Here is a 15148-nt window from a genome sequence, read left to right on the forward strand (position 1 = left end):
CGTTGTACTATCTCACCAAGAATTGCATTTTTTTTTTTTGCTTTTTGGGTCACACCCGGTGATGTTCAGTGGTTACTCCTGGCTCATGCACTCAGGAATTGCTCCTGGCGGTGCTCGGGGGACCATATGGGATGCTGGGAATCGAACCTGTGTTGGCCATGTTGGCTGCGTGCAAGGCAAATGCCCTACCCGCTGTGCTATTGCTCCAGCTCAAGAATTGCATTCTTAATAAGGTTAAGATTGTTATCCAAAAACCAAATAGATAGTACAGCAAGTAGGGTTCTTGCCTTGCACATAGCCAACAGACTCAATTCCTGATACCCCATATGGTCCTCTGAGCTCCACCAGGAGTGATTCCTGAGCACAGAATTAGGAGTAAGTTCTGAGAACCACCAGCTGTGGCCCAAGAGAAAAAAATGGTTGCCAGCCAGAGAGATAGTACAGTGGGTAGGGCACTTGCCTTGCATGCGACCAATCCAGGTTTGATCCTAAGCATCCCATGTGGTCCCCCATATGGTTAGGAAGGTTGCAGGAGTGATTCCTGAGTGCAGATGCAGGAGTGACCCCTGAGCATTGCCAGACATGCCCCCCCAAAAGAAAAAAGAAAAAAATGGGTTTTTGTCCAGTCTAATCCCACACAGTGTTATTTGCTTCTCCCTTGAGTTATACACTTTCTGTAACTTACAGACTTGAACTTGAGACATTGAAAGAAACATCAAAAGTCCCAGTAAAGAGGATACAGGACACTACATTGTAGATGTGTTAACAGATACTGGCACTGTTGCTTCTGGAACCTCTCAGAAGTTTCCATGGGCTGATACTGCTCTCCATTCTAGTCCAGCACTGCAGCCTTCTCCAACTTTCCCCATTAATATCTGTGTCCTCCTTCCCAGCTGATAACCTTGATTTCTGATATCAACATATTTGCTAAGTGGTTCTATCTTACTATATACGCACGGAACAGTTTCAGAACTGTTATACTAATTGCACAACCAACAATAAACCTATTAAGTAAAGTTCAAGATGTCCTTAGGAAACAGAGGTGACCTGGGGCAGTGGTGGAGGCTTGTGGGCACTTTCATGAATATGAAGTGCACTGACTGCCCAGCAACACCATAAACTTTAACACTGTTGTAACCATGTTGCCTAAGCTGTATTTTAAAAAATGCTTTTAAATATGTCCTTAGGATCAATTCCACTCTGCGTTACAGACAGACACTGATTTCAGAGTAAAGTAAGTAAGTAAAGGCCCTCCCGTTGATCATCGATTTGCTCGAGCGGGCCCAGTAACGTCTCCATTGGAGACTTTGTTGTTACTGTGTCTGGCATATCGAATACTCTCGGTAGCTCGCCGGGCTCTCCGAGAGGGGCGGAGGAATCGAACTCGGGTCGGCCATGTTGGCTGCGTGCAAGGCAAACGCTCTACCCGCTGTGCTATAAGGCAGGATTTCAGAATTCACTTAAATTTAATATCCTATGTCTTTTTATTACTATTTGAGATATAATTAAATTCAATATATATCTGCATTTGTTCATTCTCTGTGTTTGTGTCTTCAGGTTTGTTTTTGTTTTTGTCTTGTTTTGGTTTGGAGGCCACACTGGGTATTGCTCAAGGCTTACTCCTGACTCTGCACTCAGGAATCCCTCCTCATGGCGCTCGGGGACCATATGGGGTGCAGGGATTGAACCCAAGTTGGCCATGTGCAAGGCAACAGTCCTATCCACTGTAGTATCTCTCCAGCCTGGTGTTTTTAGCTTTTTTTTTTTAATTATATTTAGTGAAACACCATGAGGTACAGTTGTAGATTTACAATTTTTTGTGCTTGGGTTTCGATTATACAATGATCAAATACCCATCCCTCCACCAGTGCCCATTTTCCACCACCATGGATAATATCCCTCCCACCCCCATCCCTCCCATCTCACCCTGCCTCTGTGGCAGGCCAATCCCCTGTGTTCTCTCTCTCCTTTTGGGTGTTGTGGTCTGCAAAAGAGGCTTTGAGTGGCAAACATGTTCAGTCCATAGTCTACTTTCAACATGCATCTCCCCTCCTGGGAGGATCCTCCAAACACCCTTTATTTGGTGCTCCCTTCTCTATCTGAGCTGCCCTTTCCCCTAGAATGCCCGGCTGGCCTCTAAGCTATGGAGTAATCCTCCTGGTGTTGATCTCAGCTATTCTTGGGTATTAATCTCATATTTTGTTTCTTTATATTCCCCAGATGAATACAATCTTTCTATGTCTATCCCTCTCTTTCTGACTCATTTCGCTTAGCATGATACTTTCCATGTTGTACCACTTGTATGTAAATTTCATGACTTCATCTTTTCTAACAGCTACATAGTACTCCATTGTGTAGATGTACCAAAGCTTCTTTAACCAGTCATCTGTTCTTGGGCATTCAGGTTTCTTCCAGTTTCTGGCTATTGTAAAGAGTGCTGCAATGAACAAAGAAGTGCAGATATCACTTTGACTATACATTTTTGCCTCTCTGGGATATATTCCCAGGAGTGGTATTGCTGGGTCAAATGGGAGCTCAATTTCTAATTTTTTGAGAATCGTCCATACTGTTTTCCAGAAGGGCTGAACCAGTCGACATTCCCACCAACAGTCAAAGAGTGTCCCTTTCTCACCACATCCGCGCCAGCATCGGTTGCTTTTGTTCTTTTGGATGTGGGCCAGTCTCTGAGGTGTGAGATGGTATCTCATTGTGGTTTTGATCTGCATCTCCCTGATAATTAATGATGTAGAGCATTTTCTCATGTGCTTTTTTGCCATTTGGATTTCTTCTTTGAGAAAGTTTCTGTTCATTTCATTGCCCCATTTTTTGATGGGGTTGGATGTTTTCTTCTTGTGGAGTTCAACCAGTATTTTGTATATCCTTGATATCAACCCCTTGTCAGATGTGTGTTCGGCGAATATCCTTTCCCATTCTGTAGACTGTCTTTATATTTTGGTCACTGTTTCTTTTGAGGTGCAGAAGCTTCTTAGTTTAAGATAGTCCCATTTATCTATCTCTGTTTTCACTTGCTCGGCCAGTGGCATGGCATCTTTGAAGATACCATTAGCTTCAATGTCATGGAGGGTTTTGCCAACTTTGTCTTCAATGTACCTTATGGTTTCTGGTCTGATGTTGAGGTCTTTAATCCATTTTGATCTTACTTTTGTACATGGTGTTAGGCAGAGTTCTGAGCCCACTTTTTTGCATGTAGCCGTCCAGTGATGCCAGCACAATTTGTTAAAGAGATTTTCCTTACTCCACTTCACATTACTTGCACCTTTATCAAAGATTAGATGATCATATGATTGAGGGGAGATGTCAGTGTATTCAACCCTGTTCCATTGGTCTGCAGTTCTGCCTTTGTTCCAGTACCATGCTGTTTTAATTATTACTGCTTTGTAGTACAGTTTGAAATTCGGGAGGTTGATTCCTCCCATTTTCTTTTTCCCAAGAATTGCTTTAGCTATTCGTGGGGGCTTATTGTTCCATATAAATTTCAGGAGTGTTTGCTCCATTTCTTTGAAGAATGTCATGGGTATCTTTATAGGGATTGCATTGAATTTATACAATGCTTTCAGTACTGTTGCCATTTTGACAATGTTAAGTCTCCCGACCCATGAGCAGGGGATATCTTTCCATTTCCTCATGTCCTCTTTTATTTCCTGAAGTAGCGTTTTGTAGTTTTCTTTGTACAGGTCCTTTACTTCCTTAGTTAAGCTGATTCCTAGGTACTTGATTTTCTGGGAAACAATTGTGAACGGGATTGTTTTTTTCATGTAGCTTTCTTCTCTCTCACTGTTTGCATATAGGAAAGCCATGGACTTTTGGGTATTGATTTTATAGTCTGCAACTTTACTATACAAGTCTATTGTTTCTAGGAGTTTTTTGGTGGAGGTTATTGGGTTCTCTAAGTATAGTATCATATCATCTGCGAATAGTGAGAGCTTGATTTCTTCCTTTCCTACCTGAATGCCCTTAATATCTTTTTCTTGCCTAATCGCTATTGCAAGTACTTCCAGTACTATATTGAACAGCAGTGGAGATAGTGTGCATCCTTGTCTCGTTCCTGATCTTAGAGGAAAGGCTCTCAGTTTTTCCCCATTGAGGATGATGCTTGCTGTAGGCTTGTGGTAGATGGCTTTAATTATGTTGAGGAAGGTCCCCTCTATACCCATTTTGGCTAGGGTTTTCGTCATAAAGGGGTGCTGGATCTTGTCAAATGCTTTCTTTGCATCTATTGATATGATCATATGCTTTTTATCTTTTCTTTTGTTGATATGATGGATTATGTTGATTGATTTCCAAATGTTAAACCATCCTTGCATCCCTGGGATGAATCCTACTTGGTCATGGTGTATGATCTTTTTGATGAGTAGTTGGATTCTATTTGCTAGTAGTTTGTTGAGGATCTTTGCATCTGTGTTCATCAGGGATATCGGTCTGTAATTCTCTTTCTTTGTGGTATCTCTGTCTGCTTTTGGTATCAGTGTGATATTTGCTTTGTAGAAACTGTTCGGAAGTGTTTTTGATATTTCAATTTCGTGGAAAAGTTTAAAAAGGATTGAGAGTAAGTCCTCTTTAAAGATTTGGAAGAATTCACTAGTGAATCCATCCGGGCCAGGACTTTTGTGCTTGGGGAGACTTTTTATTACCATTTCAATTTCCTTGATGGTGATAGGTCTGTTCAGGTATTCCAGGTCTTCTTGGTTCAGCCTTGGGAGTCTGTAGGAGTCTAGGAATTTATCCATTTCCTCGAGTTTTTGATGTTCCGTGGCATAAAGCTTCTCAAAGTACTCCCTGAGGATCCTTTGAATTTCTGTAGTTTCTGTTGTAATGACCTCCTTTTCATTTCTGATTCGGTTTATTAGGGTTTTCTCTCTCCCTTTCTTTGTGAGTTCTGCTAGAGGCTTATCAATATTGTTAATTTTCTCGAAGAACCAGCTCTTGGTTTCATTGATCTTTCGGATTGTTTTTTGGGTTTCCATCTCGTTAATCTCTGCTCTGAGTTTTATTATTTCCTTTCTCCTGTTCAGGTTGTGCTCCTTTTTTTGGCCCTTCTCCAAGCTCTTAAGCTGTGAGGTTAGGTTACTTATGTGTGCTCACTCCTCCTTCCTGAGGAATGCTTGTAGAGCTATAAACTTTCCTCTTAACACAGCTTTTGCTGTGTCCCATAAGTTTTGGTAACTCGTGTTCTCATTTTCATTTGTTTCTAGGAATCTTTTGATTTCCTCTTTGATTTCCTTTCTAAGCCACTCGTTATTCAATAGAGCACTGTTTAATTTCCAGGTGTTTGATTTAGTTTTCTGTTTTTGTGTGTGATTTACTTCTAATTTCAGCGCATTATGGTCTGAGAAGATTGTTGATACAATCTCTACTTCATTTTATGGAGGCATGTTATGTGGCTCAGCATGTGGTCTATCTTGGAGAATGTTCCATGTACGCTTGAGAAGAATGTGTATTCAGCTTTTTGAGGATGAAGTGTCCTGTATATATCTACTAAGTCCCTTTCTTCCATTGTTTCGCTCAGATGAAGTATGTCCTTGCTAAGCTTGAGTCTGGTTGATCTATCAAGAGGTGACAAAGCAGTGTTGAAGTCTCCCACTAGTATTGTGTTGCTATTGATGTCTTTTTCCAAATTTATGAGTAGTTGTTTTAAGTACTTTGCTGGTCTCTCATTAGGTGCATATACATTTATTATTGTAAGTTCTTCCTGTTGTACAGATCCTTTGATCAATAAGAAATGGCCTTCACTGTCTCTTATGACCTTCTTCACTCTGAAATCGATGTGGTCTGATATTAGGATGGCTACCCCAGCTTTTTTCTGGGAGCTGTTTTCCTGTAGGATTGTTTTCCAGCCTTTGACTCTGAGTCTGTGTTTGCTTTGACTATTGAGATGTGTTTCTTGCAGGCAGCAGAATGTTGGGTTCAATTTTCTAATCCATCCTGCCACTCTATGTCTTTTAATTGGTGCGTTTAGCCCATTGACATTGAGAGAAATTATTGTTATGGGATTTTGTCCCATTGTTCTGTTGAAATTTGGTGTATTTGAGGGTCCTGTCTTGCCTTAAAGTAGCCCATTTAGTTGTTCTTGTAACCATGGTTTTGAGTCTATGAAGTTCCTGAGCTGTTGTTTGTCTGTGAAACTGTGTGTTGTTCCTTCTATTATGAATGAGAGTCTCGCTGGGTAAAGTATTTTTGGAGGGCATTTATTTCACTGAGCTTTTTCACTATGTCCCACCACTGTTTTCGGGCCATGAGGGTTTCATCAGAAAAATCAGCTGTGAATTTTAAAGATGCTCCTTTGTAAGAGATTTCTTTCTTCGATCTTGCTGCTTTCAGAATTTTGCCTCTGTCTAAGGTTTTGGTCATTTTGATCAGAATGTGTCTTGGGGTATTTTTATTCGGATTTCTTCTAGCTGGTACCCTTCGGGCCTCCTGAATGTGGTCACAAGTTTTCTTCAGCTCTGGAAACGTTGTAGTAATGATGTCTTTGACAGTTTCTTCTTCATCAAGGTTTTCTTTCTGTCCCTCTGGGACTCTAATAATTCTTATGTTACCCATCTTGGCTTCCTCACGATCTTCTCTTGCCATCTGTTCCCGAATTGTGAGTCTCTTTTCCATTTTCTGCTCTTTCCTGAAGAGTCTCTGAACTTCATCTTCGAGCTCACTGATTCTGTTCTCAGCAGCTGTGACTCTGCTGCTGAGGCCTTCCACTGAGTTTTTCAATTCGCCTACCAGGTTTTTAGGTCTGACATTTCCGATTGCATTTTCCTCATTTCTGCCTTCAAATCCTCTTGTCTTTTATTGGCATTGCTTTCCATTGTTTCTTTTAGTTCCCTAAGCATCCTAAGTAGCTCCCTTCTGAATTCCTTGTCAGAGAGGTTGTCTAACACTACAGTACTGTTGATGTCTTCTGGGCTAGCCTCTTCAATAAGAAAGTTTGGTGGGCTTTTGCGTTGCTTTACCATTGTGACAAGTGTGGTTTAGTCCTTCACGTTTACTGTTACTATTCTGCTTGATATGTAGTGTGAGTTGAGATAGGCTTATGAGTTATTGGCTACTGTGTTTCTAGTGGCTGAGCTAAAATAGAGAAGATTCCATCTAAGAAGGTAGCTTATGGTTCCTAGGGCATATGTAGTGGGAGAATGCGGCCGTGGCTCCAGAAAGTGTCCCTGCGCTGGTCCCGCGCAGATCAGGGGAAAAAAACGGCTGTGCTATGAGATCGAGCTAGCTGCGCATGCCCAGAGAGAGTCCCAGGCCCTGGAGGCGGGCTGTACCTGATTCTGTTTTTAGCTTTAAGCTTAGCATTTTCATTCTTTTTCAGAATATGCAAGTTATTGACATAATGTCAAAAATAACATTTGAACTAAGGTGCTCTTAAAGAATCCTCTCTCTTTCCTAAGTCTTAAATACACTCTAAGGAAGAGTTACTTACCTGGCATGTGGCTGATCCTGGTTCAGGTTTAGTCTCCAGCACATAATAGGTACCCCAAGGTCCTCCAGGATTGATTCCTGAGTACAGAGCCAGGTGTAGGCCCCGGGACCACTGGGTATGACCCCCAAACCAATAAATAAGTTTAATTTTTGATTATTCTCCCAGGCTCTGACAGAAATGTCATGTTGTCTTAAGGTCTTGACCTGTCCTTAAATTGTCTAAAATCCTGAAAACTTCAGGTCCAATTCCTGATGAGTCTGCTGCAGTGGCTTTCTACTGCCACCAGGTGTCACTCTCAACAACCGTTCCTCCTGTTCCTGCTGGCTGGCACCAAAGGTCTGAGAAGACCAGGTGGGGCCCTCTGTGCTGTAGATCTAGAATCCAAGTGTCCCAAGCAGCTAACTGGATGGAAAAACTATGGTAGACAGACACACTGGAGCACTACTGTGCCAGCTTTATGGAGAGGGCAAGCCCAGGTTCAAGCAGAGCTTGAAACCCAGTCAGCTTCTGCCACAGGAGCCATCCCCATCAGCCACAGTGACCCGCCAGCTCTGCAGACACGACTTGGTTTGACTGGGACTTCGTAGAGCAGCCAATGGGTGGAGGGGCGCGGTTTGGCTTGTCTTTATGAACACCGTTGACGCCCCAATGGAACACTGGGCTATATCCATCAGGGCTGTGGCTCCCCCTGGTATGCCGATGCTGGTATGGCTCCCCTCCTGGTATGCTGGCGGGTGGCTCAGCGCCCTGTGGGAACAGCCTGTGCTATAGGTCTCCAGGGGGAACACCCAAAGGAGGTGGCAGTCTGGAACAAGGAATTGATCCTCAGCCAAAAGTCACAGCACCAGAAGCTGCCTATCAGGTAACTGCCCGCAAACCCCAAGTGGCTATACAAGGACCCCAGTGGCTGTTCACAGACCCCAGATGGCTGTACGGAGACCCCAGGTGGTTAGCTAGTGGGGCCCTAGGTGGTCACCCCAGTCCCAGGTGCTATGTGGGCAGTATGTAGATCTGGGCTTGGTCATCACTCCTTTACAGTGTGTGGCATTGTGGGCAGTATGCCCCAGTTGCATCCAGGACAGGTGGGCCTTGTGGCCCTTTACAGGCTGGCCCTGGGGTGCTGGGTGCCCTGACCTGTGTGGGCCTGGGGTGCTGTCTCTGCAGTGAGTTCAGGGCTAAGGCCACACCGTCTGGAGGGCCCACCCAACCTCCGAAGAAAGTTGGACTCTGGCAGATGTAGAGAGCTGACAACCCCACAGTGCAATGAAACCCAAGCCCAGTACAGTGGCCATCCCTGCTCCTGGCCGGGCTACTCCTGCAGGGCAGTAAGGGGCTTGTTGGAGCTAGAGGAGGGGTCGTTCTCTGGCCCTGAAAGGATCCCACCACAGTTGCCCGAGGGGGCAGCAATGGAACAGGCCACCATAGGGCAGCCGATAGACATTTGAGGGGAGAATGGGACTTATCAGACTGTGTTAGAAAAATACCCCCAAACTAGATTCTTTTGGGGGTGGCCCTGAATGTGCAGCCTCTATCTCCTCCCTCCCCCAGGGATCAAGGGATCATATCGGGATGGCTGTCACCTGCACTGTAAGAGACCCCACACGCACAGTGGGGAGAAGTGCCATGTCCAGGCTCGGCCCTGCCAGGGAAGGGTGGGCTCAGATCACCGGCCAGCCTTGCTCCACCCCAAGACTGAGTGATGCTCAGAGTGTGTCTATCCTCTCAAGAAACTCATCTCTGTTTAGGCTCCCAAGTCCCGGGCCGAGATTACTGGGGTGGCCCAGTGCCTGCAAGGGTAGCAGAAGACTTCAAAGATGGTCGAAGACTTCAAAATACTGTTTAGGCCAGAAAGATAGTATGGGAGATGGTGGTAAGGTGCCTGTCTTGAACATAACTGATACAGGCCCAATCCCTGACACCACGGAGGGTCCTCTGAGCCCTGCCAGGAGTGATCCCTGAGCACAGAGCTGGGAGTCAGCCCTAAGCACCAGGTGTGGCCCCAAAATAAACAAGGTAGCATGTAAAGGCAATGAGTACAGTACAAGAAAGGAAGTCTCACTTTTTTTTTTCTTTTTGAGTCACACTTGGCGATGCTCAGGGGTTACTTCTGGCTCTGCACTCAAGAATCATTTCTGGCAGTGCTTGGGGGACCATATGGGATGCTGGGAATCAAACCCAGGTTGGCCACATGCAAGGCAAACACCCTACCTGCTGTGCTATTGCTCCAGCCCCAGGGAGTCTCACTTTTAAGCAAATTTTGTAGATTTTTCAGGAGGTGATTAAAGCCTTAAAGACAGGCCTCCTGATATCATGTGTGAGTATGTCTGTGTGTGTGTGTGTTTGTGCATGTGTGTGCGCGCGCGCACGCGCGTATCTCCAAACTTCTAACCTGGTATGAAAACAAGCACCACAATATTCAGCAAGAAACCCCAGAATCGGCTCTACCAGGCATGAGCCATGAACTCGCCCCTGAGAAAGAAAAAGCACGTGGACAGTTGCACCACAGAGGCCCTTTTTATTGACGGCGGGAGAGCTCAACTCAGCTCTGGGCCTCCGAGCAAGACTTCTGGCCGTGAGACTGATTGTGGAGGTCAATGGCCACTGCAGACAGGCAGGACAGGAACTCGGGGAAGCCGATATTTTCATCCTTGTTCTTATCTTCCTTCTTGAAGAACTCCTTCAGGAACTCGGGGTTCTTTTTCTCCTGCAGGGAGAAGGTAGCAAACAAAAGTGAACCCAGTTACCTCTGGTGGCACGGGGCTCGGTGGTGAAGCACAGCGCCTGGGTCTCTGATCGCTGCTCAGGCCAGCTTGTGCTTGGGTCTACTACTTAGCCCTCACAGAGCAGCAGCATGGTGAAGAAGTAGGGGCCTTGGCCACACTGATGGTCGGGAGGAATTGGGGGACAGGACAGGAGAAATGCGCATGGGACAAGAATGGGGGGGCAGCAGGAAACTCCTTCTCTGACTTTGGGATTGCAACTCTTGGGTTTGACTGAGAACGCACACAAGATATCCAAAGTTCTGGCAAGTTCTGCCTGTGACCCCTCGGAAGCCCAATACTCATTTTTCTGGCCTGACATCCTTCCCCCGGCCGTCTCAGCACTACCTTTACTTGCCGCAGCCCCACCAAAGAGTTTCAGGACTTAGAGACAGTGGGAGAGGTCTGAGGCCCAGGCTTGAGCTCCAGCACCACAGGGGGCCCAGCACCACTGAGACTAACTTCTGAACCCCTGGCTGCAGTCCCAACACATTTTTTAAAAAATTAAAAGTCACAGTTGTGAACCATCTGTCTCTGGAGGGCACTGTGGGCGCTGTTTGTGGCATGAGCTCAGCGCGGGCCAGCGGTTCCCTTGTGAAGGAAGTTCAACAAGACAGTGAGAAAGATGCAGAGACTCTCCTGAATTTAAGGGGCTTCCTTTCTCTTGGCATTTTGCTACATTACTTCTCCTCGGGATGCAGACAGAGAAACTACCAGAAACAGCAGTGGAAGGCAAAGAGCTCAGTCTAAACCTAAATGTTTGGTTTGGGCCCTAGACCCTCCTGCCCAGTCCCTCTCACCGCCGTGACCCACTCTGCAGCCTCAGTGTTGACCCCTCCAGCCTAACCAGCACCCCCAGGTCTCTCCCTGCAGGCTCGTTCCGGCCCTGGCACAGTGCCTGCTCCATCTCCACCTGGCATCCCAGGGTGCCCAGCCTTGGGAGCAGGTGATGGTTTCCATGCTTGTAACCGCTCAGCAAGGAAATGTGCCCCCAACTAGGTCTGAGCCAGAAGCTCCCAGGTCCAGAGTTGGTTTCTACAGAGACGGGGAGGCTCAGACACTGGACCACCCGACTGCGTCAGCCCCCCACTCACACAGGCTGAGAGGAAGGTGGGGAAGTTCTCCTTCATGACCTTCTCCAGCTTGGTCTTGTCCAGCGTGTCTGCATCGCCAGCATATCGGTGGAACAGCTCGAGCAGCTCCATCAGCATCTTCTCAGCCTTGCTGTTACTCATCTTTGCTTCCCAGTGAGCTGCAGGAGACACACACACACACACACACACACACACACACACACACACACACAGAGGCATTCACCTTGGGCTGGGGAAGATGGGGCTGGGGAGGTGGACTGCAGGTGGATAAGGGCCCAGGGGGAAGGGAGCAGAAGGGTGGGTGCTTCCTCATCCAGGTGAAGTTGGGGTAGGGAAGGCAGGTTGACAGGGATAGGCAGGCTGAGCTCGGGGGACGTGAGGTAGCGGGTAGCAGTGATGAGTGAGAAGAGCAGAAACGGGCGCCAGCAGTTTAGAGACTCTAATTCAAGGTTCTGGAAAAGGTGGGAATCGGCCTGTAGATCTGTCAGCACTAAAACCAGGGTGGGGGGCCCCCATCGAAGGTGGCCAACAGGAAAGGTAAGATAAGCCCATTGTTTCCCAGAACTTTCTTTTCTCACAGGCACGACCAAGGACCCACATGATGCCCCTCAGCATGAAGCTGCAAACCATCTGCCCCTTCCAGGGTGCTTTCCCCCGCCTCCCCACCCCCTACCGATCCCAGGGCCCTCCACATTGTCCCAGCTCAGGGCTTCCCCTGATGCTTCCAGAAGGCCCCAAAGAGCCCAGAAACCCTATAAAGTTCATGACCTCCCCTTGCCCCAGGACGCCCTCTGAAAAGTTCTACGGCTCAGCAAGAGGTCCCCAGAGGAATCCCGCTGGAGTCAGGCTTGCTGGCATCAAGCTCAGGGACTGAGGGTGGAGCACAAAGGGAAAAGGATATCTGCTCCTGGGACTCAGAGGCTGAACTGTGGGGTCCCCAACCCAGTGAGAATGAGGCCAGCACTCAGTGAGGAGGCTCTGGGCTGGGGCCAACACACAGCGACTGACTGGGAGCTGCCCACCAGGTGCTTCTCAGCTTATCCTGAGAACACTCGAACCCAGACACCACCAGGGGACACGCTGACCTGAAGGGTCTAGGATGGGGGGGTGGGGGGGGCAGGCGCTCCTCAGTGCCTGCTTAGGGGGGTGGGTGAGGAGGGGCTGGAATCTGCAGAAGCGGGAGAGATTCTCCCTGACGCAGGCCTTGGAGAGAGCAGGGAGCAGAACAGGGCTTCTGCCCCCCGAGAAGCCGAGAGGCAGCCAGGACTCACCAGGGTCTGATGGGGAGGTACCAGGAGAGAACTGGAGAGCTGAGCGCAGGCCAGCACTGCCCTTTTATGCCTCCAAAGCCAGGCTGGTCCCACCCTCCATCCTGAGAGGTGATGCTTAGGGTGGGACTCAAACCACCGACCCTCCCCAAGCCAGGCCCCACAGAGCCTGTGGCCTGGGTGGTGACAGAGGGAAGGGGGAGCCACTGCGCCCCAGGAAATGGAGCATGTGGGGATTTGCAGGTGTAATCAGAGCCCGACTGTGCCTTGGATGAGTCAGGAGTTTGTCACCAAGTGTCAGTAAGTAGGAGCTCTGCCGCTGAGGCAGGCCACAGCTCCCCAGAGCGTGCATCTCCCTGATTCCACTAAGAGCGTGCATCTCCCTGATTCCACTGAATCCACAGTAGTTTGTGTGGGGCGGGGGGGGGGGCACTTTTCCAGTCACAGAATTTCCAGAAGCACACCCCTCCCCAGCTCACTACCTGTGCCGGCCTGACGCCTCCCCCGTTGACCCCCAGGGGGACCTGCCAGGCACCAGCGCTCTCAGAGCTGCCTCTCACCCAGCCCAGGAGCAGTGTCTGGGCATCCCCTTGTCCTTTCTCTGCGCCTGGTGTGTCTCTGGGCCCAGCAGAGCCAGCATCCTCCCTAACATCAACCCTCTTGGCTCTGTTCTTCCCCTCACAGCCCTAGCTCATACACATACATGCACATACACACCAATGGGAAAACCAGCATATGTGCACGCACACATGCAAACTGACTCGCTTGCACATCCATACACATTCACATTTACAGGCAATCATTGGCACACGTGTGCACACACACCCACGCACGTACCCACCAGCACACGCACACATGCACATATGCACATGCATACCCACACACGTTCATGCCCACACAATGTGAAAAGGCACAAAGACACAAATAGACCTGCCGCTGTGCCTCCGCAGTTTCTCCAGGCCCTCTGACGTCTCCCGCCACCAGACAGGAATTCTCCGACAATTCTATTACCAGGTGTTTCCTGCAAAAGAAACAGGGTGCAGGAGCCAGACGTGTCACACTGTAAAATATAACGCAGAGCAGCTTTGAGAATGGGTATAAAGGGAGCAATTAGCAACTAGCCACAGAGCACCTCCAGAGCCCCTGGTTCAAAGTGCAAGCTCCAGGGACCAGAGAAATGGTCCAGTGGACAGGGCACCTGCCTTGCACAGATTGACCCACGTTCTAGCCCAGGCACCCCATAAGGTCCCCCAAGTCTACCAGGACAGATCCCTGAGCGCAAAGCCAGGAGTAAGCCCTGAGCACAGCCAGTTGTGCAGCCCTTGGCGAGGCCCGTGACATCTTAGAGACCACTGAGTGTGTAGATGATATTGGGAGTGAAAACAGTCTTATAGGCCATGTTCCCTCTAACTTCAAATAGTCAGTGAGGCTGCTTAATACACACACTCAGAAGAAACCAGGGTTGGAGGAGAAGCTTGAGATCAGTCCCTGTGTAAGGACTCCAACCCTCGCCCAGCTTCACAAGGCTCAATCCCCACCACCACATATAGTTCCCAAGCCCCGTCACGAGCAGCCCTGGACCACTATCACCAAGATGGTCCCTAGCCCCAACACCCTTCAAACCAAGAAAGATAAGGATTTATATCCTTTTTAATCACTTAAAGATCAATGTCTGAGACAGCTGACATCAGCAAAAATCTTTTTAAAAGCAACCAAACAAGAAGATGCTCGAAATATTTTGTTAATGATTGCTAAATAGAGAAACCCACATACTATTGGTGGAGAATGGATGCTGCCAGCTGAATGAGGCAATACGCCAGAGTCTGATGTTACCAAGAAAATTTTCTTGAGCAATAAGACAGGTCAAGAAGAACTGATGAGGTGGCTCAAGAAACCAAAGCCTCATTAGTGAGTGTTTATAAATACCGCAGTTCTACATAGAGCTCGATGAGTCAGCTTTGTTAGGAAACAGCCTTACTGTTCACATATGTGCAATTCATGAGAGAAAAAAAATGCTACAGATTATTATTTGCTTAAGAAATTGTAAACTTATACTAAAGGAGAATAAATATTTCATGCATTGGAAGAGCTTTTTTGTGTGTTTTTGGGAGGGAGGTGTTTTGTTTTGTTTGGGGACCACACCTGGCTATGCTCAGGGCTCCTGACTCTGTGCTCAGGGATCACTCCTGGAGTGGAAAGGGGGACCCTATGTAGTGCCGAGAATCAAACCAGTGCCAGAATACATGTAAGGCAAGTGCCTTAGCCGCAACCCTGGAAGTGATTTTAAAGAAAAAAAAAATCCCCTTGAAGGAAGAAATATCTTATCAGGTGCCTCTGATGAAACTCCAGCTCTCTTTAAGGACCTTCCTTGTATATGTTTAAAAACTGGTTATAAATGCATTCACTGTGTACTGTCTGAAGTCAGCTGACCCAAAATGTCTAAGTATGTGCTTATATAGGTCATTACTTTATGTCATTAAAGCAACCAATGAGATCAGAATCATTTGAGGAAGCAGAGAGCTAGTACAGGAGAGAAGGCATTTGCCTTGCAGGTGGCTGTGTCAATTGGCACCACAGCCTGGTTCAAATCCC

At 47.5% G+C, this 15148-nt stretch overlaps 2 protein-coding genes across 2 annotated transcripts in view; one reads left to right on the forward strand and one right to left on the reverse strand.

Annotated features, from left to right (window-relative positions):
- Positions 1–15148, forward strand: part of FMO5 (flavin containing dimethylaniline monoxygenase 5) — a 241443-nt gene that overhangs the window by 59606 nt on the left and 166689 nt on the right. The window lies entirely within an intron of this gene.
- Positions 9975–11429, reverse strand: S100A7 (S100 calcium binding protein A7). Its single transcript, XM_056122798.1, has 2 exons — positions 11289–11429; positions 9975–10139 (listed from the first exon to the last, which is right to left on the reverse strand). The coding sequence occupies exons 1-2, from the start codon at positions 11427–11429 to the stop codon at positions 9975–9977; spliced, it is 306 nt and encodes a 101-aa protein (XP_055978773.1).

This window comes from Sorex fumeus, unplaced genomic scaffold (assembly GCF_029834395.1).
Source record: "Sorex fumeus unplaced genomic scaffold, SorFum_2.1 ptg000047l, whole genome shotgun sequence".
NCBI classification, from domain to species: domain Eukaryota; kingdom Metazoa; phylum Chordata; class Mammalia; order Eulipotyphla; family Soricidae; genus Sorex; species Sorex fumeus.

Coding starts and splice junctions, on each gene's coding strand:
- S100A7 (XM_056122798.1), bottom strand. CDS start 11,429: ATGAGTAACAGCAAGGCTGAGAAGATGCTGATGGAGCTGCTCGAGCTG. Junction 10,140..11,288: donor CCACCTTCCTCTCAGCCTGT/GTGAGTGGGGGG, acceptor TTCTCCCTGCAG/GAGAAAAAGAACCCCGAGTT.